At 32.5% G+C, this 26182-nt stretch overlaps 1 protein-coding gene across 4 annotated transcripts in view; it reads left to right on the forward strand.

The window, feature by feature from the left end:
* The first annotated feature begins 8713 nt into the window (after positions 1-8713).
* LOC126816267 (WD repeat-containing protein 7) overlaps positions 8714-26182 on the forward strand; it is a 30072-nt gene continuing 12603 nt past the window's right edge. For 2 of the 4 annotated variants that reach the window (XM_050542559.2, XM_050542556.2), the window contains exons 1-15: positions 8714-8817; positions 9696-9886; positions 10205-10311; positions 11062-11140; positions 11712-11880; positions 12407-12477; positions 12782-12898; positions 18268-18413; positions 20028-20057; positions 22094-22178; positions 22791-22953; positions 23445-23527; positions 24306-24465; positions 25104-25321; positions 25812-26007. In XM_050542559.2, coding sequence (XP_050398516.1) covers positions 9725-9886; positions 10205-10311; positions 11062-11140; positions 11712-11880; positions 12407-12477; positions 12782-12898; positions 18268-18413; positions 20028-20057; positions 22094-22178; positions 22791-22953; positions 23445-23527; positions 24306-24465; positions 25104-25321; positions 25812-26007 — 1786 coding nt within the window. In that variant the 5' untranslated portion in view covers positions 8714-8817; positions 9696-9724. Of the gene's footprint in view, positions 8818-9695; positions 9887-10204; positions 10312-11061; positions 11141-11711; positions 11881-12406; positions 12478-12781; positions 12899-18267; positions 18414-19933; positions 19961-20027; positions 20058-22093; positions 22179-22790; positions 22954-23444; positions 23528-24305; positions 24466-25103; positions 25322-25811; positions 26008-26182 lie in introns of all 4 variants that reach the window. The other 2 variants (XM_050542557.2, XM_050542558.2) reach the window with 2 other exon arrangements.

Raw genomic sequence — 26182 nt, forward strand, 5'->3', positions numbered from 1 at the left:
AAAAAGCTGAAATGTCGATAACATTATAAATAAGTTGAAAATAAAAAGTTAATTGGAATATTATCGCAAAATGGCTACCCTTACAATGAAAAACCACTCAGAAAAAATGTCAACATCGGTTTTTTGTAATTAAACATCAAAACCTTCAAAATAAAGCTTATTCAATGATTTCAACCCGAAAAGTCGACGGGCTGGAATTCTGTAACAAAACGACACGGACTATCGGGTCGTTGTTGTAAACGCCGCTGCTCGTCTACAGATAGTCTTTAGACTGTACATGTACTACATAATCTCTACTATCTTAAAACTTATAGATCGTAAAAGATATTCGGGCCTTGGTAAACAAACCTATATTGTTCCTGCTAGTTGTGATATGTTTTCCATCGATGATTATATATATATCTCGACGATAGTTTAGTCCATGATTTAATACATCAATATAGATGAAATTTGTTTAAAGGGTTTCTATTATGCGTCTTGGAATAATGAAAATAATAATAATGTTTGTATATGCATAAATCAAATATAGATATTCGATAAATTAGCCGAACACTCGTGCAAGTGATCGATTCATTTGTGTATCTAGGCTATATATTTACTAATTGGTAACATTGGTAATATTTCATTGCTTGGGGATTATTTACAAGTAACATTAAACCTAGAGATGGATATTTACATCAATTATAGACCTATTTATTGTATGGGTCAATTTGACATCAACTGGAGCATCAAAGGGTTATGCGTGTTTAATAGGCCAGTCAATTTATGATTTTATACCCAAAAGATTGCATTTTTGCGTTTATTTAGGTGTACTTTATAACATCCCAAAAGTTTACCAAATTTTGCGCACCGGAAAGCGGTAATATTGGTAAAATCCAAGATGACCGATATTCGCCTAATCAATGTTCTAGAATATCCTAAATCGTTAAGGCTCTATTGTGTAGAATGAACATATATATAGGAATTTGATATAAAAATGTCAAAATGACCCCATTAGCAGTAATCTGACGTCATATAGCAATATATGACATACTATGACGACCGGCACATCTACGTACTAAAATATTTAAACTTTTGGCTTTATTCCCTATAAATCTATATTGAGGTCATCAGAACATGACACTGAAGTGTCTTTAGTCCATAAAAAATACACCTGGCATTAAAATGACGTAATATGGACAGCTTTATGGAAGTACGGGTAACCTCTCAAAACATGTAGATACTAAATATTCCAGTACGCGATGAAGTACCCCGAAAATGTTATAACGGATCGGTTAACACCTCCGAGCATATCTTCAAGTGAAATATTGACCCCAAAATCATTAGTTCAGACACCAAATTTACTTTATCATGACGAAGCAGTGCAGAGTTTTGCCTATTCGTAAATTTGGAGTTTCGGTCTCAGGTTGTTGCGTTTCGGTCGTAGGTTGTGGCGTAGGGGTATATCTGAAAATGGTGTAAGGGATCCGTTAACATCACTGGGTATATCTACAAATGAGAATAACCGAATTTGCTAATTTATTAAGAAACAGTGCAGAGATATGCCCATTCGTATATATGGTTTCTCGGTGATAGGTTTTTAGGGTAGGGGTACCCTCGAAAATGGCACAATGGAGCATCGGACATCTATGAAAACCGTTCCATCAGAAGGATTGGCCCTGACAACCCGAGGGTCAGTTTTATTTGTTTCGATTAAAAATTGACGACTTTATGCTTGTCTGAAGTTTTACCTTTTTAAAAGAAATAAAAAATTTTCTTGTTACAGTTTTTTTTTAATAAATTGGCTGATATATTAAAAGACCTGACAATTAATCTCAAAATTCGGGACTTTCTGGTAGTCCCATTTTGGTAAACTTTTAGGCATCATTCAATACATCCTTTTTTCATAAATTGACTATAATTCATTAAATAATTATTAATGTGAAACTAGTACCAATGACGTAAATAGTTTTGGTTTAGATGCCATATGCTTAATTATCAGAAGAGAAAGAATATATATTTTTTAATATTATGATAAATAGATTTGTGAGAAATAATGAAATTAATTTCAATAATACGAGAGTGCTGGTAGGTAGGAGTTTGATTTTTTATCTGCGAACATTGACAAATTAACTAATCGGTTTACGTGTGTCTGTGTGTGTGTCAGCCCAGGTGGAGTGGGGGGGGGGCTTTATTCCCCCCCCCCCCCACACACACACAGAATAATTTTGCCGCAAGTATTGATTTCTCCAGGTTACTGCACGCAAGTAACTATTCTGTTATAAACAAAGAGACATGATTTTAACTTAGAAGTGAGTCTTCTAGAACGTAGACTTTCAGAAAAAGAAAACCCTGCTATGCTCTATACTGATCCCCCTGGGTAAGTCCATCTCACGTCCCTTGTATCTATGACAGATTAGGTAATTAGAAAAACGACGGGATAAGAGTTTTATTTATACTCTTTCCTTGTGTCCCTTATGTGTCAAATAATTCACTGCTATCAGTTATGACCAGTTAAACAAGCGGTTGTCATGCAAGATACGCCAAAATTTTGCAAGAAATGGACGAGGAAGAGGTAAAATCAATAGGGCTCATTCTCTCATTCAAGATCTTTTAATCCTTAACATATTTGTCAAGTTTCACCAGAACGGCACAACAACGGTATAGCCCCTCTGGAGGACCTACAAAATCCATACATATTTCAAAATGTAAAATGTCCCCGACGATATTCACACAAATCGGACCGTAACTTCCTGGATTATGGCCCCTGATTGTACGAAAAATCGTTGGTTTTTTTTACCTTGTTCTCTGATTTTGATGAAACTTAAAATGTGTTTATATCCCAAAGATCTAGATTCCTGTAGATATTCACACAAATCGGACCGTAACTTCCTGGATTATGACCCCTGATTGTACGAAAAATCGTTCCTTATTTTTTTACCTTGTTCTCTGTCCATCTCTTGCAAAATGTGAACGTGCCAACCGCTTGTGTTTTCATGGTGAGGGAGTTAGAAAAAAAGAAATAAAATTTCACTCCATTGCCGAAATCGCCCGACGATCTAAACCCTCAAGAGCTTACGGGGCCTAGGCGGCCCCTGGACCCTCGACTAAAGACCTAGGATGGTAGCCCCCCCCCCCCCACAATCAAGAATTGCTTCCACCGACCCTGTGTGTGTGTGTGTGGGGGGGGGGGTATGGGGGGGGCGTAACTTGGTATTCTTCAAAATTATCTAAAATAACCGTTTTTGCACTACTAGCCTCTTGAAATATCACATTATTTAAGACAGGGGATTACAGTGCAACTATACGCTATTTCATTTATTTTCTGATTTTTTTTAAATAATGGTATGTTTACTTTCAATAGCTCTCCGAAACATTTATCTATTGCCTTCGACTAGAATTTTAACTGAAAGAGCAAATATAGTACGATATTCTTTATTTGGATAGCAGCATACTTCGTGTTTCCCACTGTATAATTTATCGATTTTCATCAAATTAATGTTTCTCAAGGGGGGGGGGGGGGTTATAGAAGACATCTCAACAATATGTAATCTTCTTGAACAATTTCTAGCTAATGATACCAGAAAATTAAAAACAATCCTTTCATCGCACGGAGATATACGAAGATCAATTAATTTTTACCTAAAAATACGTCAAACGTCTTTATTTATTTTTCTAATACATCAAAAAATGTTTTAGAATTTAATTTGTCGGTGGAAAAAAGTTAATGTTTGAGACTTATTAAAGATACATTATGGGAGATTAGATAGTGAGTTGCCAGTTCTCACTATAATAGTTAAAACCTAGATAATGTAAAGGCATTTGCTGAAAATTTCAGTCAAATTGATCCACAAAAATCATACTCTCGATTATCCATTTAATCGTTAAATCGAGAAGGAAAGTTATGCAGCAAATCGGATCATAATCCAACAAATATCGCAGGCTAGCGTCGACATCGAGAGTTGATTATGGTCTGGATACGTTAATTAATGTCTAATTAATAGTTAATTTAACATTTCAGGCCTAAAGAAAGACCTACAACAGGCAGATTTAGCTCTTGCATAATGTATGTTTAAGTCGCATTGATGTCATCCTTATCAGTGATTGTAGCGGCCTAGCGAATATTCACTGCGGATCAGAAATAAAATGAAATGAAATGGGGTTTAACATCCTACTGTTCTGCTCCTAACCTGGGCTATTGAAGACGGGCATACACCATACAGTGTGCTATGAGGAAAATTTTGCCCGGGCAGCGCCGCTACGGCCTACTCTTATATCGAATTCCAACTGCCAAGAGATCTTTTACGTGCACGCCAATGTGTACACATGACCTCGGTTTTTCGTCCCATCCGCACGACTAGACAGCTGTCCTTGTCAGACCGGCGTCCTGCATCACTGACAAGGGGAAAACACGCCGGAAAATCGGGATGAACTTTCTCGGCCAATGCAGGGATCGAACACCCGACCTCCAGGCTAGCGAACCAGCGTCTTACCCACTTAGACTGCGGATCAGTGTGCACGGAAACGCAAACCAAATTCCACGATCTAGAGATACCTACTAATCAATGTGATATTGACCATTCTGTCTGTTTGTTAACCTCTATATTGCATGATGCAGCCGAAAGCATGATCATACGACCTAGCTGTACAAGATTGAGAGAGACTCGGCCGATCTGGTGGGACAGTCAATGTGAAAAACTAAAAATAGAAAAATATTAGACTTGTTTCGGAACAGCAAGGAAAATGAAGATTTGTTGAAATATAAAAAGTGCCGAAGTAAATTTAAAATGCACTGTGATACAAGGAAACGAGCAGAGGCGGCAAGGACTCGATCGATCAGACAACACAACAAACCTTTGTCAGAAAGTCAGCAGATGTTTGAGAAAAGAAAGGGTCGTACAAACCATATCAGCGACTCAGTGGTTCACTTTCTTTGAAGACCTGTTAAATAATAAATTCGAGACAGACGATGATTTGGAGCGAGAATGATTGTAAGGACTAAAACAATGAATCAGATGATAATCTAGATATTGAAATAAGCATAAAAGAAATCCTTTCGGCAGTCAACAGTTTACCGAACTAAAAAGCACCTGGGCCGGACGTAATTGTTAATGAGATAATTAAAAATTCAATCCATGCAATACTGCCTTATTTGCATGTTATTTTCAATCAAATTTTTAGTAGTGGGACTTTTCCAAAGAGCTGGCGGATGCCATCATTCATCCTGTCCACAAAAAGGGTAATCCTATGGACCCAAATAACTATAGGGGGATTTCGCTTGTGTCATCAATAAGTAAGCTTTTCACAAAAAATCATTAGCAGTCGTCTAACCCTATGGTGTGAGGTTAATCAAAAGTACTGTGAATGCCAAGGTGGTTTTAGAAAGGGTTATAGCACAGTGGATGAAATCTTTACCCCCCAATCCTCTATACAAAAATACCTTACAAAAAGGGAGGTCGTATGTACTGTATATTTGTAGATTTCTCCAAAGCTTTCGACAGAGTCCAGCATCATTTTATATTATATGTGTTATACAAAAATGAAATCCGAGGAAATGTCTTCAGAGTCATAAGATCGATGTACTCAAATCTTAGATCATGTGTACATACCAGCAAAATGCAACTTTCAGATTATTTTGATTTTACAGTAGGAACCCGACAGGGCTGCACGATAAGCCCGCTACTGTTTGTACTGTACCTCAACGAGTTAAAAGAAATGTTAGATAATTACAATTGTAAATGAATTTTTTTTGTTGATCCAGTTATAGATATGTATCTTTAATGTATGCTGATGATATTTCATGTATAGCGGATACGGTGCTCAGGCTACAGTCACAAATTGATTGTATAAATGACTTCTGCAAAAATTTGGGCAAGAAAGTAAACTTAAACAAAACTAAAGTTGTAGTATTTAGGAGGGGTGGTATTGTGAAAGCAAATGAACAGTGGCGGTTTGGCGGCATCAAAATCGACACCGTGTCCTCTATCGGCGGTTATGTGATCCCCATCTTTGATCATTACAGTATAAGATAATTTGTATTATCGTAGTTCAAATTGTATTAGAAATCGTTCAATAATCATTATAATCATACTTATATATTTTTGTACCTAATTATTTATTAATAAGATATATTAATAAATGGCTATTTTCAATCCATTCACAGTGTTGTTGTATTATACGTGCTTTGATCAAACTGAGCAAGATACTGTGTTGGCATAAATAAATATCTAGCTATCATGTTAAGTCCAAAATTATGCTGGTCTTTGGCTATAAATACTCTTGTACAGCAAGCCAGGAAAGCTACAAATATGCTTCTATGTTTCATACGTAGAGAAAACATTAATATGCTTTGTTTCTTATGATAGTTCCAATTGTATGCTCGGTTCGGAAATATGGGGATATACACGCCGTGATGCGTCAGATATACTACAAACTCAATTTTGTAAATCAATACTAAATGTAAACTCAAGTACTTGTAATGCAGCCGTATATGGTGAGCTAGGTAGAACCCCATTGTTAGTAAATTATTTGTTTAAATGTATTAAATATTGGTTTAAGTTTTTATATATGTCAAATGCTAGATTTCCGAAAGCTTGTTATAATATGCTTGTAAAATTGGATAATAATGGCAGAGTCACGTGGGCCACAAACATCAAATTTATATTATATAAATGTGGATACGGGTTCGTCTGGGATCTACAATAAGTTGGAAATGTTCAGATGTTTCTACAAAGCTTCAAGCAAAAATTAATAGATTGTTGTTCACAACAGTGGTCACGCGATGTATCTTCCAATTCTAAACTTGAACAGTACAGTCATTTTAAGTCCATACTCGAACCTGAGAAATATTTGTCCGCTATTTATAATAATAAATCTCGACGAAGATATTCTCGTTTTATCAAGCAAATGATTCAGTATGTGAATAGTAGACACATACAGAATATACAACAAAAACAACAATTGGTATTTTGGTTGCTGTTGCATGTTCTTTATATTTCGCTTTTCCACATAAAGCAAGCGGATTCTTTTTCCACATGTTTATTTTTCTATCCGTATTGATGATAATCAACATCAATCAGCTGGGCCTCCTGTTTTAATTTTATTATGACAAAGGGAGAAAATGATCACCCACCTTCTCTTCTCACGACAGCCAATTTTAACACCGTGTTATACAAGAACTTTATTTTATGTTTTACCCATTTTTTTTTATATTACGCCTTCTTATGTAAATTAACCTGTTCATAATATCATATATTATTGGAAGTTAAGTAATTTGTAATAAACAACAGCAACAGCAGCCCACTGACTGGCCACTTATTAATGCATTTTAATGTCATGCTGCGATATCGGACCAAAGAGGGTAATTAAAGGTATCTGCTGCAATAGGGGAAGATGACAATGATTGTTCAAGTAACCATACAACAATAACAAATAGTTCATCTGACTAGTATTGTAACAATATCGGCCCACCACTATCCTGTCAACCTCTACCAGATTTTCTGAGAAATTACCTCTTTAACAAACAAATAAATCCATTTTTAAAATTATTTTTATTCCTCACTTAACTTAAATACATAATACATCAACTTTAAAGCTTTAAATGAACCAGGATATAAAATGAATGAGATTTAATATAATATAATATGGCGGACATTGTCTAATCCAATGAATAGCCAGTTGGTGCTCTAGAGAGTTGATTATGTGCCTATACGTTTTAAATAAATTTCTACCTACTAACATAAACAATATTCGAAGCCAGGTTTACCTCTTACATAATAAGTTTCGGATCCCGTTGGAGACAGGGCCCCACCCACTCGCCCACCCCTCGCTCTAAGTAACGGTATAAAAATTCACCTATAATAATTCTGTTTCTATGTAACGTGTAAACTTGAGGCGTCCGCAACTGTATATAATGCATCTTTCTAATAATACTCAAAAGTAAAATAGAATTGCCAATAACACTCGTCTGATCGACAATATGTCGTTTATTTGACTACTTTTAATTGTATATGGTCTTATATTCGATTGTCTGATCTTTGTCGGTGACCCTATTGAGTCTATTCTCAGATTCAGGTGCCCCTTTCTTGGACTCGGGGCCCTTGCACTAGGGTCAACGGGGAACTTTTCTCCAATTCTCCACTGAGGGCCCCTGTCACAGGGGTACCACATTAAGTTTTTTCTCCAGATTTAGCTTTTTCTTTCATTTTTATTTTGGAGATTTTCAAATTCGGGTTGTAGGCTAGCGCCTCTGCTATAATCCGCTATATAGCCTACTACTGATTGGAAGTGGAATAAATCATAAAAATTAAATTGTGCTCTTAAAACTGAGCACGGTCACTCATTTATCCATATTCATGTTTCCTATTATTCGAGTTTTAAAAACTGTATATCCCGATTTGGTAGATGAAGAGTTATATATTTGCAAATGATCCTGTCAGTGTATCAGATAACAAAAAGCCATCCACGATGGCCGAGAATCTGGATAATCCGAAACAATTTATCTGGATATTCAAAGCTATGGGAACTATTTTTGGATGATTGAATCACTGCGCTGTACATAAAATTGATAATGATCTTCAAATAATGTATCTTTATTTTTCATTGCTTTACGTTGAATGGGCATAAGAAACACTAGTATTAAGCGCATAGGCGAAAGGAAGGTTATGGAACCAGTGAAATCGTATGCTAGAGATTACCTCTCTTTTATATCGTAGCCATTTCCGGGAAGTGTTGTTAGGTCTCGGCTTATTGATAATGTACATAAATAATGTTGTGAATTGAATTATAATATTTTGGTTATATTCTTGTTTTTTTTCGTTTGACTTCAGTAATATTCAGGTAATTTTATATACCTACAATAAAACTCTGCTTTGAGTTTGTTTTTGGCGAGATTCAATGTATAACAATAAACAGTGGACAGTGACAATTGCTCATGAATCCAGGTCAAAAACAAAAAAATGCCCAGAAATATGACATTGACAGATGACATGTCAGTTTACACAATTGATATATTGGGGATATTATCAGCTTGTTTGGTCTACTCTATACCTTTTAGTCTTAACAGTTAAATATCAGGTTTGGCAAAGCTTCCATACAACCACACTATCAGTTTAAACTGATGATCATCATCATTTGACATTTGGGAAATTTAGAATCGATGGCAATAAATTATTGTGAACATTCATTCTGAAAACATCAGTCCAGAATGGTTCAATTTCATTTAGTATTTGCGAAGATATGATGACTTGAAAATTTCGCAACATTTAGCATCCTCTGCTGATGATATAAACAAACCAGCGCCACATATAAGTGTTGGGTAAAATCTTTTGATGCTGTCTTCTTTTTTATCCAAATTAACCCAAACCCGGGTTAAAAACAAATGTATATCAAGTCAAGCGAATGAGAGGAGCCGGCTGTAACCAACTGTACACTGCACTGTGCAATATAACAAACCTGCGGACAAGACGTACAACAACCACACAGAGATTGTAAGCAACAAACACACATCGAATAGATTCGAGCCAGCATTCACTGTGCTGTACAGTTCGGGGCCTGTAGTAATACTGATAGTATGATACAGGCTTCACACTCAAAATAAAAACAATTTAACAATAAGGGAAACAATCCATGAAAAAAAGAGGAATATTTTCCAAATGTTGTATCATACCTGTATTATCAGCACATTTTGTTAAAATACTTCTTGATTATTATTTCAGTAGAGCTGATGTAAAGTAATTGTATAAAGATGTCTGGAGGAAGTAGTATTGTAGTACCTATGGTACTATGGGGTAAATATGCTCCTACACATTGTATATCAGCTATACTCTCTACACCTGATATGAAGAATATTATAACAGGATGTAATGATGGACAGATTTGTATTTGGGATTTGACAGATAATGGACAGGTACTTTTTAATTATAACTGATTTAAAATGTTTTTGACATTTGACGGATAATGGTCAAATAATTTACTTTAATTTATATTTAAAATGCATTTGGGAAATAAAAATACAAACTGGTTGTTCATGTAAAAGATCCCATGACAGTTTATAGACTAGTTCACATGAACATTACTGTCTAGGCAATATGACCAAGGTATTGTATTGTGCGATTAGGCCCCGCAGAATATTCATTAATAACTCATAATACTCATATATGTATGTATCAACAATAATATTATTTTATGTATTTCATCATAGAATGATACATGTATGTTTTTTCAGTTATATCCAAGAAGTATGTTATTTGGTCATACAACATCCATCAGTTGTCTAGCACTGGGTAGTAACCAAACAACACAACCATATATAGTCAGTGCTTCAGAAAATGGGTGAGACTTGTTTTTTCTTTGCTTATTTTTCAATTCTATAGCTACAAGGAAGTAATGATTATTAGTAGGCTTAATTTCTAGGAGTATTTGGGTTGATTTTTCTGGTTAGAACAGCTTTGAATTCGTTATAATAAAAGTCACATGTCTGACAATTCAATTAGATAATTAGATACACTTATAGTTGGTTCCATTTTAATTTTATATTTCAATATTATAAACACTTAGTTTAGACATTGTTTGAGTCAAAGCATGCCCTAAATTATGTGACATCAGACTAGAATCGTTGATGTACCATGCTAAATACATATACATGTAGGTATCTGCGAAATGACATATAGCTGTTTTGGGGCATATGAGCAGTGTGACCAAGGCCCTGTTTTACCGGGGTGTTGGATGGTCGAATGGTTAGCATGTGCGCACTATATCATAAGGTCTGTCATTGAGTCAGCTAGCATGGTTTTTATTCCCCATTTTCGATTCCCCTGAGTAGGGTCGCCTGTCCAACCTCGTGGGTTTTCTTCGAGTCCTCTGGTATCCTCCCACTGCTAAAGACCCCTACGCGCAAGCAAATTATTGAAATAAAAAATTAAACCATGTGTTAGTCACGAAATGACCTAGTGTTTGTGTCGAGTGGAGGTTAAACCCCATCTCTCTCTCTCTCACTCTCTCTCTCTCTCTCTCTCTCTCTCTCCCTGTTTTACCATATTGCAAAATATTATGAAACTCATACAATGTTATTTATTTGTACAGTGAGATGTGTTTATGGGATATAAGTGATGGCCGTTGTATTGAACATACCAAAATGTCTCAAGTACATACAGATATGGTGGTAGGGTATTTTTATATAGATTTCATGTTGATAAAATAACATGATTTCACTCATATTTTTGAAGTGTAATTCAAAAGAATAAAAATCATACTCAGTACTGCGTGATTTACTCAAAAAAAAGATAAATTCATTTTTATTAAACTCCTGTTCCTGTCATCCATTTTAACCCTTTTACACGGAGCAGCAAGTTCTTGAATCCTGACCTTTGTTTACGTCCAGACATGCATTGAATGTTTAAACAGTAACTGTTGGTTCAACTATATCACAAAGGGAGGATATTGATGATCAGGGCAAAGTTGCAGTCCCAATGGTTTGTTCCCTTCACTTCTTTACGTCAAGGCATCAGATATCTTAGTCCAAGGAACCCAGTGTAGAGGCTCCGAAACGTTCAGAAACTCGACAGTCAATAAGTTAAAAGTCTAGTCTGCTAGGAAAGTAAAGATAAAAATGGTTCCAATTGAAAAATTATGCCACATATAGATATTTTAATTTTTAAAAAGAAAAATTTGAATTCTATGTCTATTATCTAGAAAGCTATATATTGATTTGAGCTATATGTTTTGTATTTCAGTCCTACCATTTCTCTAATACAAAAGATTATCGTCTAGTATGTAATGGATATTATCCCGAAGTATTAATAATAAACCCGTTGAGTTTTGAGGTTATGATTTGTCTTTCGTCTAAAGTTGTGCCAGATTGGATTAGTGCTTGTTGTGTTTTGCGACCCGCCACAAAAGATGGTAAGTTGTCTTATTTTTGTTTTGCTTCCGACCTGGTGTCAGAAGAGTTTTATCTCAGCTGTTTACTTTATTTTTTGTTTTATACTTTTGCATACTGTTATATGTCTACTTTTAAACTAATCCAACATGGTATTTCATTCAGATGTTATGATGAATGGTCAAGATGATAAAAGTGCAGAGGAAATTGATCTGTTGTAAGAAATAAATCTCTCTTTGCAATTTTTTGTCTAAGGGAAATAACTCTATATTGGTATTCTGTAGCATAGAGTTTATGTCCACAGGTCACATTTACGAAAGATTAGTGGAATAATAATGAATGCAGTTGAATTATAATTGGTGTGAAATACCATTTGTTGGCCACTATCTTTCTCACCTGCCAGACTGAAGACCAATAAAATTTCAGGGTTATGTGTGTGGATTTGATCATCAAGGCATTTGTCATGGAAGTAAGGTTGCCAGCAGACAGCAAGAAGGCAATTGACACCGACCACTCTGTCACGTTTACTTCATATTTTTTCCCTTTCAGATGATGTTGTTTTAGCAATTTCAAATTCTGGAACTGTTAAAGTTTGGACTTTACCAAGCTCTGAAATAAAGGTAGTGTGGAAACTCATTGTATATATAGTTTTAAAAGAAGTGTGTTTGATTGAAGGGAATCAAGGATTTGTTTTTAACTTTTGTCCCTCCTTAATTACTCACTATTTAAATATAACATTTAACTACTGGGTATAGTCTTTAAATCTTAATTTTTTTAACGTAAATAGAATAATCAGATTCAAACACTGATCACAAATGGACAGAAGTATTAGATCACATATCCTGTCTGTAATTTAAACAAAACAAAATTAGATATGTTTTTGTGTTTCTTGGATATTAATAATCTGTTATTTTGTTTTTTTAGGCTAAAATAGTTTTTGAAGATGAGTCAAAGCAGATTCGCTGTTTAAATGCACAGACTCTGACTTGCTGTAGTGCAAATCAAAGAACTGTTTTAATAGTTTGTTCTAAATACTGGCAGGTTGGTATTTTTCCTCTTTATTTGTTGTTTCAGTAGAATAAGTAGAAAGATAAATTAAAAAAATATTCCTTTTACAGTAGGGGGATGGTAATCATGGTTCAATACTAGTCTATATATATATATCTTAATTTTGAAAAAAAGATTGTCATTTTTTTTTCTATGGTACACATTCGCTCAGAGATTTGAGTAGCACATACTGTGTGTGTTTGAAGTTTTAGTGAAACATTTCAAATGAATAACTAGTGGGCATTGGGAAATTAGATAAACATCTTTGGCTTCTGATTTTTGTTCTGTAAAAGCAAACAGGGGTCTTATTCAAGAAAACTTAATCTAAAATATGTGTGCTGGTGAACAATCAGGATTCTTAAAATATTCTCAAAGGAATATGTCTTTAATTCTATTTTGTTTAGATTACAAATGAAGTTTGTTTTGATAAATTCTGGAATGTTAAAGATTTATCAATTGATTTATTGAATTTTTTTTGTCTGAGGAATTGAAGTATATTGGTCTTGTAAATTTATATAGCATATTGGTGCATTTGAAATATTGAAAAACGCATCTACCTACTAATCATTATAATTTATATTAACCATTTTTTTTTTTTCTTTGTGATGTGTTTTCTTTTTAACATTTCTTCAAGACAGTATGTTAGCAAGTGCTCTTGTTTTGGACATATTTGCCTATCATTATCATAACTTACTGCCGTAGAAACTGACCAACTGAAAAATATAGCTTTCAGTAGATTTAAATGCCATAAGTTAAGATTACATCTTAAAATATTTCTCAATCTGTAGATTTACATACCAAAAGTTAGCATTACATCTTAAAAACTTTCTCAATCTGTAGTTTTCTGTGTGAAAACACATGATAATGGTTACAATTTTGAACTATTGAGACAAATTACTTATAGTATGTAAGCTAAAAATTTCATCATAGTTTTCTATTCTTATGAAATATGATGTGATACTAGAACACATTCATGAAATTTCATATTTTTTAATTTTATGATTATATCATATCCAAGAAATGTCACCATAAAAAAAACGTCATAAGGGACAATCTCCTAGGAATTATACCCGTAACTGAGTCTCTCAGAATATCAGAACACAATCTCTTGAAAATTAGAACCGAATTTCAAAGGAAATCAGAATGCATTCTCTTAAAAAATTAGGAAAAAATCTATAAGAAATCCAGGATCTTATGAAAGTAGAAACAAGCAAGACATGCCATATTGTAGTGTTTTTATGCCAAGATAAATGAAATTAATACTGTTCTTTTCAATGTTTTCTGTTGTCTACTGCCATCCTTGTAAAAAAAAGTACAATTTTCCATTCCTAAATGATTTAATCAATTTTGAATTTTATTCTGGTATGCAAGTTTCTTTTTAATGAATGCTTTGTAAATAATAAGCTAATTAATAGTTCATCAAGCCCAAGGTGGTTAATGTTATGTCATCATTTCTGGCTGTCATCTTCTTCAAAACTACTGGAGATGATTATACATTTTAATAAAACTAAAATTTGTTGATATGAAAAGGCTACTAAGTCCATGTATTGACTTAACCCTAAAAAGAAAAGTGAAATAAGCAATTCTTCTGATCATTATCTACTTTTAAAAAATAGAGCTGATCTATAATGTTAATTCATATTTAAGTGGGAGCCACAGTGGCTCTGTGAGTATGACTCTAATTCACTGACCACCATGTTTTGGGGAGCGGGGTTGATCTCGGTTGTTGACTGAGAAAGTTCCTCAGGATTTTCCAGCCAGGTTTCCCCATGTCTGTGATGCAGGACTGAGTTTCTGTCAAAACACTACTGTCTGTGCAAAATGTCCTTTATAACTGTTCATAATTTAAGTACCTGTAACCTGGTTAGTGAAAATGACTATTTTTCATTTGAAGGATACTGTACCCTGCACCTCGCCAAATTGTTCTGCAAATTCATATTCTTACAAAATGTACCTTAAAGAGCACATAAATGGCCAAACATAATTTTATATGCTTATAGCCAGTGGTTACTATATCCAAACAATACACCTGCAATAATAGGCTTCTGCTTAAAAAAGATGTGTATAAAATTGTTCTGCTTAAAAAAGATGTGTATAAAATTGTTATCGACGCCATTAATATATGAATACCAATGAAGCCAAAATAAATAATTATGTTGGCTTTTATGAAACAAATGGTCAAGAAGAATATTTAGAGTGATGTTATAATAGTAGTTTTTCAATTCGGACAATATTTGTCAAGACAAATGATTGCTATATATGTTTTATTCATATTTATACGGCATATTCGTATTTCCTCTAGCAGTGTTTTAATTTAGAACAAATCAAAATGTTTGATGTTGCGAAAAGGACACAACGTTTTTAAAACAAACTTTGTGAATTGAATTCCCATGCCATTTTTGATTCACTCTATATTAACTTTGAATTTACGTGTTAAATAGGCCAGATAATGGTGTTTATCTAATAATTTCAATCGAATTTAAATAAGCAGAAGTTTACAAATTAAAATGATGCTGGTGATCTAAATTTCACCTCTGATGTGAGTAGATGACAAGAAAGCCACAGGTATCTGTCTCTTTTGGATTATTTTATTTGAAAGATTTTCATAATGAATAAGGAATGAATGTTGATTAAGTTTTAAACAGTAACTGATATGATGTTGATAATCAACTGTAACAATTGAATTGCAGGAATTTGTTTTCTGTTTGCGTATTCCGAAAAATTAAATAAAGTTATGCCGTAGACCAAAAGAAATTTTTATTGCACTCCTCTTGTGACCTTAAGTTGACAAATGTTTATTGCAATCCCCTTGTGACCTTAAAGATACATTATGGAAGATTAGATAAAGCGCTGGCAGTTCTCGCTATAAGATGTAAATAGATTATGCTGAAGATTTAAAATCTTTGTAGCCTCGATTGTCATTGTTACTGCTGTCATGATAATTAACAAAGTCTTGACTATCCTATTTTGTGTTTAATCATCAACAGACGTTGAACAGCAGATCAAATTGAAATCCAATGAAAATTGGACATAAGATGGCATCGTGAGTTGATTATGGTCTTTTCATGTCAATAAATGTCTAATTAATGGGTTATATAACATTTCAGGCCTAAAGTAAGACCTGCAATAGGCAGATTTAACTTTTGCATAATGCATGTTTAAGTTGGCATATCAGGATTTGAACAATTTACAAAAGCAACAAACTTGGTAATTTTATGAAAAAAGGAGCAGTATCTATCTTTGTAACACAATTCTCAGTCACACAATTAAAGACATTGCGGCTTTAGCAAATTAACTCTAAAATATTGTAATCCAGTCACAAGTTATAATCTATTAGACTAAAAAGGCCCGTTGTTAACAACACTTCTGCCATATATAGATAATTTTTTTATATAACTTGGGTGATGATTAGTACAGCCAGCATGTAACATAATTCAAGTGAGCCTGTGTATACAGTGATGAGAGGTGTAGTCCCTGTGATGTCACATGCCAATCAACTGGATTAAGTTAGAAGTGTTTTAGAGGATCTAACACATAAACGGTCATATATAGAATAATTTTAGTATTCAATTGACTAAAGTGTTTATAATAAATACTGGCTTCAAGTCCACATGATTTTGATATGACCATATTATGTGCTCTTTAAACTGATGGGCAATTATGGCTATTCGATCGATTGTATTTAATACAATGCACAGCACTAGATTAGTTTGCTTTAGAAATTTTATCAATTTTCAAGGTCTATAATTTTAAACATCATGTGAAATCTCACCGCAACGAAGACGGGGTAAGGGCCAATCACTGTGGAATGACTCGTCTTGTAGAAATATGATTTAAAGAATGTTAGAAATTCTATTTCATCAGTTTTTAGTTTTTTTTGGGTTTTTTTTCATATTTCAACTTAATCAGGGCTTGATCTTCCTGGGATTGACATCTTCAGGCTGAAACAAAAGTATTAAGTTGTTTTAATGACAATAGAAATCTTTGAATTTATTTCGCATAAAATTAAAGCACGATCAAAATTAAAATAACTTAAAATGTTGATGTATATGTAGCTTGTACCCTTGCCTCGTAAAATTTATATAGAGATTGTATAATGTTAATAAGGTATGTGATGTTATTATCAAAGGGTTTAGTGAGTTATTTGGCATGTAATTTATGTACAAAGTACATTTGCAGCAACTTCCAAGGTCGGTTAATCTAATTTAGATTTCAACCTTCAAAAGAATTGTCGAAAATACAGAGATATAAAGACTAATCTGTTAATTGTGATATCCAGTTAAAATAACGGAAATTACTGAGGATTAAAATAACCACAATTGTAGTAGATCAAGCCCTGTTTTATTTGTTATGCTCAGTCAAACCTACATAGAGTTCCAATATTTGCATGTCGTAAAACATTTTAAGAATTCTTTTAATGAAAACATTCAGCATGTTATCTTCTTTATTTATGAACTTAAAAACAGGGCTTTTGCTTTAGAATATTAGAAATTTACACTAACAATGTAGCAATTAATGTTAGAGATAATGATTGCTGAAAAGTTTTGATGTTAGTCTAGTAATTCATATTAATTAGAAAGTAGATGAAATTAGTTTTTGAACAGATGCACTTTTCAGTATAGTACGACGTTGTAAATTCAAAAGTGTATATAGAGAAATATTGTAAATTGTCACATGACCGTAGAAATAATTAAATCGAACAGGAAAACTTATTTGAGAATTGATAACTTAAAAGATAACAAATTTGACAAGGCACCGACTCACTATACTTGTTCCAGAATGTGGGGTTTTCTTCTTTCTTATTTGCAGAACATGACTTTTCACGTAAGTGCTTGACTGGAATGTTGTAGGTTGGGAAAACTTCTGAAATATTATTTCAGTAACTTTCTATGAATATCACATTTCAATATTCCAGCACATTTTGCTGAAAGCATAATGTACGAATCTATTTATTATATTGCTTAAACTCATTTTTGCTATATTACACATGTATTTCTAAGATTAAAATCACACAATTTTTGAGCACACAGTTCATTAGATACTGTTTATAAACAATGAAATATTACAGTGTACAAATCAAGAGTCATTTAAAAGATCAATCAAGAACAGCAAACATTTTAATACAGTTTTAAAATATTGAAATATATATATGCAAAATGAGGAAATTTCACATCTGTCTGTTTAACAAGAACTTATACATTGATATGTGATTCAAATATAAAATTGGACCACGGATGAAAAATAAATCGTCATTACTATTTATCTTTAAATGCGAAGCTAAAGAAGAACAACAAATTTGTTTTACTAAATATGCTTACAATGTACATTTTACTAATATTAGAACTGTTTTAATTCTATTGCAGATCTACGATGCCAGTGATTTCACTCTCTTATGTTCAGAGTCTAACAGAGTAGGTGAGCGATGGTGTGGCGGAGATTTCATCAGCGTAGATCGTGTTATTGTCTGGAGCAACGAAGGCAAAGGCTATTTATATAAACTACCTACCAAGTACGTATTTAGCACTTTATTTATAATGCTAAAATAATAAAACTAATATCTAGAAGCATGGCTCTTTATATTTTATAATTAGGGAATGTGAATTAGAAAAGAATGAAATTTATTCTTTAAGAATACCCTTCATTATTTAGGTTCGACCAATTTTACTTTACTTTGTCAGGATCTTTGGTAAAAAAAAACCATGCCATAATCCGAAAGGTCTAAAAACTAATTTTGTTTTGGTACTTTTGAAAATTTGAAAAGAAGACTTCTTGGGAGGAAAGCCTTCCGTCCTATCCTTACTGTTGAGGTCTCCCCCTCCCCTGTTATGAATTAATATCATCTGATTTTTAGATAAAATGCATAATTATAACATCTAATTGTGTCACACCCTTTGATAAAATCATAGACTCTATATACAGTCCATGATGAAATACTTTATTATAAAATCTAATTGTGTCACACCCTTTGATAAAATACATTATTATAACATCTAATTGTGCCACACGCTTTGATGAAATACATTATTATAACATCTAATTGTGTCACACCCTTTGATAAAATCATGGACCCTATTACAGTCCATGATAAAATAAATTATTATAAAATCTAGTTGTGTCACACCCTTTGATAAAATACATTATTATAACATGCAATTGTGTCATACCCTTTGATAAAGTTCATTATTATAACATCAAATTATGTCACACGCTTTGATGAAATACATTATTAAAACACCTAATTGTGCCACACACTTTGATAAGATACATTATTATAACATCTAATTGTGTCACACCCTTTGATGTTATACACTATTATATCATCTAATAATGTCACACTCTATGAAATACATAATTATAACATCTAATTATGTCACACCGTTTGATAGAAAGCATTATTAGAGCATCCAATTGTGTCACACCCTTTGATAACATTAGTAATTAGAACATCTAATTGTGTCACACTCTTTGATAAAATAGATAATTATAACATCTAAATGTGTGACAACCTTTGATGAAATGCATTATTATAACATCTAAAATGTATCACACTATATTCACTAACCACATCTTAATAATATTGTGTTTCATGTATGTTTTAATTCAGTATTTTCCTTTCATCAAGCTTGAATTGGTTTCATTCTAATATTTTATTTTTTCTTCACCTCTTATGAACCCTAATCCTAAAAACTTTATTCTTTCTTTGGTTGATTTAAAAATGGCTGGTTATATTTTTAGATTTGGTTATTTATTTGATATGACTAAACCATAAAAATCCACATAATTGGTCTATTTAATTATATTATGTTCCTTCTCATTTCCCAGATTCAGATCTTATAAATGTTCATTTGTTACAAAGTTTGAAAGTAATTTTACATAACAAAACCCTTATACTTTTGTATCCTATAATTCTTTTCTTTTTCTTCTTTTAATTTTTTTTACATTAGATTTTATTATGTTTCAATTCAATCATGAAATAATTGTGGCTTAGTAACATTAATTTTGACAAAGTAATTCTAAATTTGAATTCAGCTTGCTCAAAGGAAAAGCTGTAAATGGGTAAGAATGTTTCAGTGTTCACCCGTTTTTTGGTTTATGCATGTTTTGAATTGTTTTATTAATTTAGTATTTCAGATAATAAATCTATTAGTCAAATGTTAGTACTGGTTTTCAATTTTCTTGCTGTAGAATACTTTATTGCTTTACCCTAATTGATCTCTGGTCAAAATATTTTCAAATGATTGGTAAAAAAAGCAGTGGAACAAAATATAGAAGAAATATGTACATCAAATGACAAATTCCTCTATCCATAACAGAAATGTTATGCATGTAAGCCCAATTTAGTTCAGCCCACAGATAATAGAACAAAGTCGGTAAAATCTTCTTTATTACATTGAAAAAACAAAAAGAGAAATATTGATAATGTATTTTAATTCATTTGGAGTTCAAAATAAATAAAACAATATTCTAATCAATTATTATTAATAATATTAATAGTGATATTCGGACCCACTTCAAATTTTATTAAGAAAAAACCCAGTTACAATATATATCAATGAGTAATTGATTTGAATACAGGATAATTAAGTTCAGTTATTTCTGTCACCTTTCAAGTTCTGATGTGCCAAACATGATGTCTGGTCCTATTACCAGTATTAGCTGTTTGTTGAGATTATGTTGGAACTGTGTAAAATAAAATTAAAAGTGGAGATTTGAAATAGAAATTTATTAAAAAGGTTTCTTATCATTAGTTTCAAAAAGCTTGTTTTTTTTTTGTTTTTTTTTTCTTTTTGCATTTTAACTGGTTTCTAACTTTTGCTAGTGCTTATTTTAAGATGCCTTTAAGCCCAATCCAAATTGACTTTTAGTTCTTCGGAAGTTAGATAAATTAATGGCTAGATGAGTCTTGTCCTGTGAAGAATTTTTTTGTTTAATATTTCAAAGTGTAAATATGTGGAACTAAAAGCTTTTGAGAGAAACCAAGTTCTTTTTGTTGTTTTTTTCGTTCAAAAATACGAAAAAATTTTATAAGTTGATCCCGAAGAGCAAAAATTCAAATTGGTATGGTGGCCACACACTGTGGTCTAATACCAGTAATAAATTATTCAAGCAAGAAACTTTACTTTCATTGAAGAAGGTTATAGTTAATTTTGGTTTCCACATTATGCATGTTAATTTGACCATGTTTGTGGTATGTTTAGATTGTATCCTGGTATATATATTTATATATTTTCTAATGACAGGGATTAAATGTTCATATACTGTAAAAGCTACCTCAAGTCGCATTAATTTCGCCACACATTTCTGTTTTTTTAACATAACCAAGGGAAGTATGGGCAGTTCCATAAGTAAATCAGCATTATCATCAAACATTTTATTGACTTAAAACAATCCACTTAAATGTGTTATTTCCAAGGTAATTGGTACCGGAGAAGGTTACTCTAATTGCATCTTAATTAATTAAATGTTATATACAACACTTACCCATGATATATCTAACAATGGCTCACATGTTATCATTATTGGAACAGTTAGGGTGGGTTATATAGCCGTAATATAGTACTTCCCCCCCCCCCCCCCCCATTGAATTGATTCCAGATTCTTGATACAGTCTGTGTTGTCTACATCACATGTTATTATATAAACCTTATCCTTTAACTAATAGGTGGGCAATATTAATGTATGAGATTTTTCAAACTTAACCTATGTTGTATATTACAGTACTTATTTACTTAAAGCTAGTTAGTTTATAGTAGAGCTTGCACATTCCGCTACAGGTATCATGGTTGGTGTTTTTTTTTTTTAAAATGTAATAATAATTGATGTTCAGTTTCTCACATCATCTGAATTGTAAATATTTATCAGTAATCATTTATTTCATCCTTGCTTTTATGTTGAGAAATTTTCATGCTAGGGCATTGCCATTATTCTAACCAAATCTAGTTTCAAAATTCATCTGCACGTTATATTTTCAGGGTAACATAGGTATGAGTGATAGCAGATCTTGTGCCAGTCATTAATGTCTGTATCCATTGTTTAGAAATATAAAGTAGCAGCTAGAATTTAGATATTTATTTACTGTATTATTTCTCACTGTAATATTATGAATTTAGCATGTTAATTCAATGTTAACATGAAATAACTATAATGAAAACATAATATTGAATGTTTTGTTGGTTGTTATTATTTCAGTGCTGATCCTAGGAGTAGTGAATATAGACATCATCAACCTACCAGTCCTCATGCTTATTATATACTAGATATATATAGTGAACAGGTACTCTGTATTCAATAGTATATAGAATACATAGGTTTAAAATAACTAACACAAGGTACAATTTTATGGATGCGAGAGTATCCTCATCGAAACGTTGCTTAGTATTAAACTCAGTAATTGTACCTTGCGTTAATACGTTCAATTACTAAATGCCAATCAAAGAAGGTTTAAAATAACTGATTCTCATTTGGATTCCTCAGACTATCTAATTTTTCATGCTAAAATGTATTTGATTTTTTAATTTACAAAACAAAAATCAAACATCAACTGTAGATAATCTCTCTGTTTGAATAAAATCAGATTAAAAAGATTTTACCCAACACATGTAGGCAGAGGATGTCTTTTTTGAACAAAATTTCAAAACATCTTTGTAAATACTTAATGAAAGTTTTAACCAATATTGGAATAAAATTCCTTTAAGTGATCCAATTTTCATGATAATGTGGTTTGCAAGGAATTAAAAATCTCAAATGACCATCATTGGCTTCAAGACAATTTTATTTCCAGAAAATTCTAAATTTCGAAAATATAGTTGCTGTCAAATATCAGAAAAATTTGAAACAAAAAAAAGATGTTGCTTACGTTAAAGCTGAAATTTGTGGGTTTTTTCAGCAATTAGTATGTACACCAGCAATGGTATTTTCTAAGAGTATGAATGGAAGAAAAGGGTTATTACGTGGTGATTCTGATGGTCGAGTTGTAATATGGATGTTACCAGAGGTATCAGAGAAACAGATGACATTAGTTAGACAAGAAAGTTTTGATAGATTACCGGGTAAGCTCTTAATAATTTGATTAATAGAATTTAGATTTCTCTCAAAATCCAATTTGTAACATAAACATGTGTTCATGATAATGGATATTATAAGATTAATCCTATTTAATATCGGTTTTCACAAAGTACAGAGAGCAAATTCTGTATTATCAATAATAATTTCCACAAGTGGTCATTTATACATTAACCACACATCCATTCTTCATAATGTTATTTAGATATATAAAACTATAATCTGGTTGACTATTTGACAACAAGTTGAAAGATGATTTGTTTTAGCCCCCCAAAATTTATCTAACTTTAAATGCCTAAAAACCTCCCCAACATAACATTTGTGCCATATTTGAAATAATGAGCAAATTTAAAACATTGTCATTGTCATAGCGGAAGGTAACTCTGATATCCTGAATATTAAGTTTTGCATATATCTAATCACTTTAAGACAGTTACATATATTTCTAGACTCAGTATATCATGGTTTTTTTTTTCAGCATTACCACCTAAAACTAGTACAACTTTACAGGATATCTGGGACAGTTTGTATAAATATCCACCTGGTGTACTAGAAGGCTTGGTACGTAAATGTATGAATAAAATTAAATTTTGAACAAATGAAGACAATCACACTTGCTTAAAAAATCAACACTAAGGACCAAATGGTGATGGTTTAAGTAAACCATTGGTTAACTTTGTAATTCTAGATCACTGGTAATCATGTACATGTATTACCGGTAAATGTTTTTTTATTTGATGATTACAAAAAATCAGTAAAATTAAAAATACATTATGGGAGATTATATAAAGAGCTGGCAGTTCTCACTATAATAGTTAAAACTAGATAATGTAAAGGAAATTTGCGGAAAATTTCAGTCAAATTGATCCACTCTGAACCGAGATTTTAGCGATTGAATTTTCTGCCTAGCTTCGATCATCATTACTAAAGTCAGTACGATAAAATTCATAGTCTCGATTATCCATTTCATGATTAAATCATGAATGAAAGTAGAGCAGCAAAATGGAATCTAATCCAATAAATATCGCAGGCTAGCGATGACATCGAGAGTTGATTATGGTCTGGATAAGTTAATTAATGTCTGATGAAAAATTTAGATAACATTTCAGGCCTAAAGAAAGACCTGCAATAGACAGATTTAGCTCTTGCATAATGTATGTTTAACATGATTTGAATAAAACTGTCATTTAGTTAATTATAGAGTAGGTAACTCTCATCTTTATATATAATAATATTAAAACAAACTGAAATTTCTTTTAATTGTCCAATTTGTTGATGTTTGATACTCATAACATGAAAAATTAGCTTAAAATAACTCCAGTAAAAAATTAAATTTCAGTGTGCTGAAGATGAGCATCATTTACGTATAACATCAACTATATATATACCATCACAAGGCAAGATGGTTTGTGGTAGACAGAATGGTAGTATAATTATACTCCCAGCTACACAGAGTATTATATTCCAATTACTAGAAAATAACCAAATATCAAAAGATTGTAAGCATTTATCTTTATTTAATTTTAAGCTTGGGTCCGTCTGATAGGATTAGGATTTTAGTGCAATCAGTCTCGGGCATGTCTTGAATATGGTTGTCGTTTCAATCACTCAAATACAAGCATTACAAGAAGTATGATTGGCTGCCTAACATTATGGGCTATATCCTAATTCTTTTTACGCCACAGTGGCTCGGCAATTATGACACTGGTTCACTAACAAGGCCTCGGTTTCACAAAACATTCTCAGACATAAGTTAAGAATTAATCAAAATTGTTCGCCTTATTTCAACTAAAATATAGCCTTTTATATTACTTTTGTTGTTATAATGTATTAAATACATCAATAAGAAACTATGTGCAAATCCTTAGGTTTTATCAGCCTTCTATAATTTTGTTTGTCAGCTGAAAACCACATGATACCAGTGGAACCGAACATTGTAATTCAACATTGTAATATTTTATTATTGTGTACCTAAGGTCATATCTTGCAATCTGATACAAAGTCTTTAATTTTCAAACATAAGAAAGAGAGATTATTTTAAAATAAAAAAAACTCTATTTTGAAAGCATTTTCAACTACTATTATTTACTCATAAAATTGATTGAACTGTTTTCTAATTTCTTTTAACCTATTTCAGCAATATCCCAACAGATGTTAGATGGACATGATGGTAGAGTTACTTGTCTTCTTTATCCATTTAACGAGAGTACTCGATATGAACCACAGCATCTATTATCAGGTGGAGCTGATTTCTCTGTCATATTATGGGATATATTTTCTGGTTATAAGATTCACACATTTACTGTACATGGTGGTGAATTAACACAGATGATAGTACCACCTGCTAATTGTAATGTAAGTTGCCTTTCTGTTAAATGTTGGTGATTGGATTACTGAATTTGCCAGTCTTGGCTGACTGGCTGTAAAACTACTGGCACAAGAAATATAATGAAATGTGGTTTACTTTTCTGCATCAACTGGGCTAATAAAGACAGGCACAGACTTTGTGCTTTGAGGGAAATTTGGCCTGTACTGATTTCCAACTGTCAAGAAGTCTTTAAATGATATACATGTGACCTCTGTTTTTTTGTCCTACTCGAAAGACAAGATGCTTTTTTCTTATTTGACTGTCTGTCCTGCACCACTGACAGTTGGAAACTAGGCTGAAACATTTGAGGATGTTTCTTGATTAAATCCAGGTTTTACTGGATAGTGAGCCAGCATTCCTCAATATGGCTCTGACTGTGGCTCTTGAAAATTGTTTACACTCAAGAACAAAGATCATATTATAGTCACTTATCAAAATCTGCATCAGCTTTTGTTTATATATATATATTTTTTTTAGGTGCGTATTTTATCATCAATCTGTTCTGTAGCCAGTGATCATTCTGTTGCTCTACTTAGTTTAAAGGAAAGAAAGTGTATATTATTAGCTGGTCGGCATCTGTTTCCGGTACATACTATCAGATGGCGACCATTGGATGATTTTATGGTAGTTAGTTGCAATGATGGTACTATATATGTATGGCAGATGGAAACAGGTATGTATTGTTCTACCTTTGTCTTTCTAAATCATAAGATTTCCTTTTGGGAAATGTGGGGTTGGATGGTCTACCATTGAGTCAACTGGTGTGGTTTCGATTCCCTGGTTGTACGTGACAAGGAGTAGGGTCACCTGTTCAACCTCGTGGGTTTTTTCCCGGTCCTCCGGTTCCC

The sequence above is a fragment of the Patella vulgata genome, chromosome 3, assembly GCF_932274485.2.
Source record: "Patella vulgata chromosome 3, xgPatVulg1.2, whole genome shotgun sequence".
NCBI classification, from domain to species: domain Eukaryota; kingdom Metazoa; phylum Mollusca; class Gastropoda; family Patellidae; genus Patella; species Patella vulgata.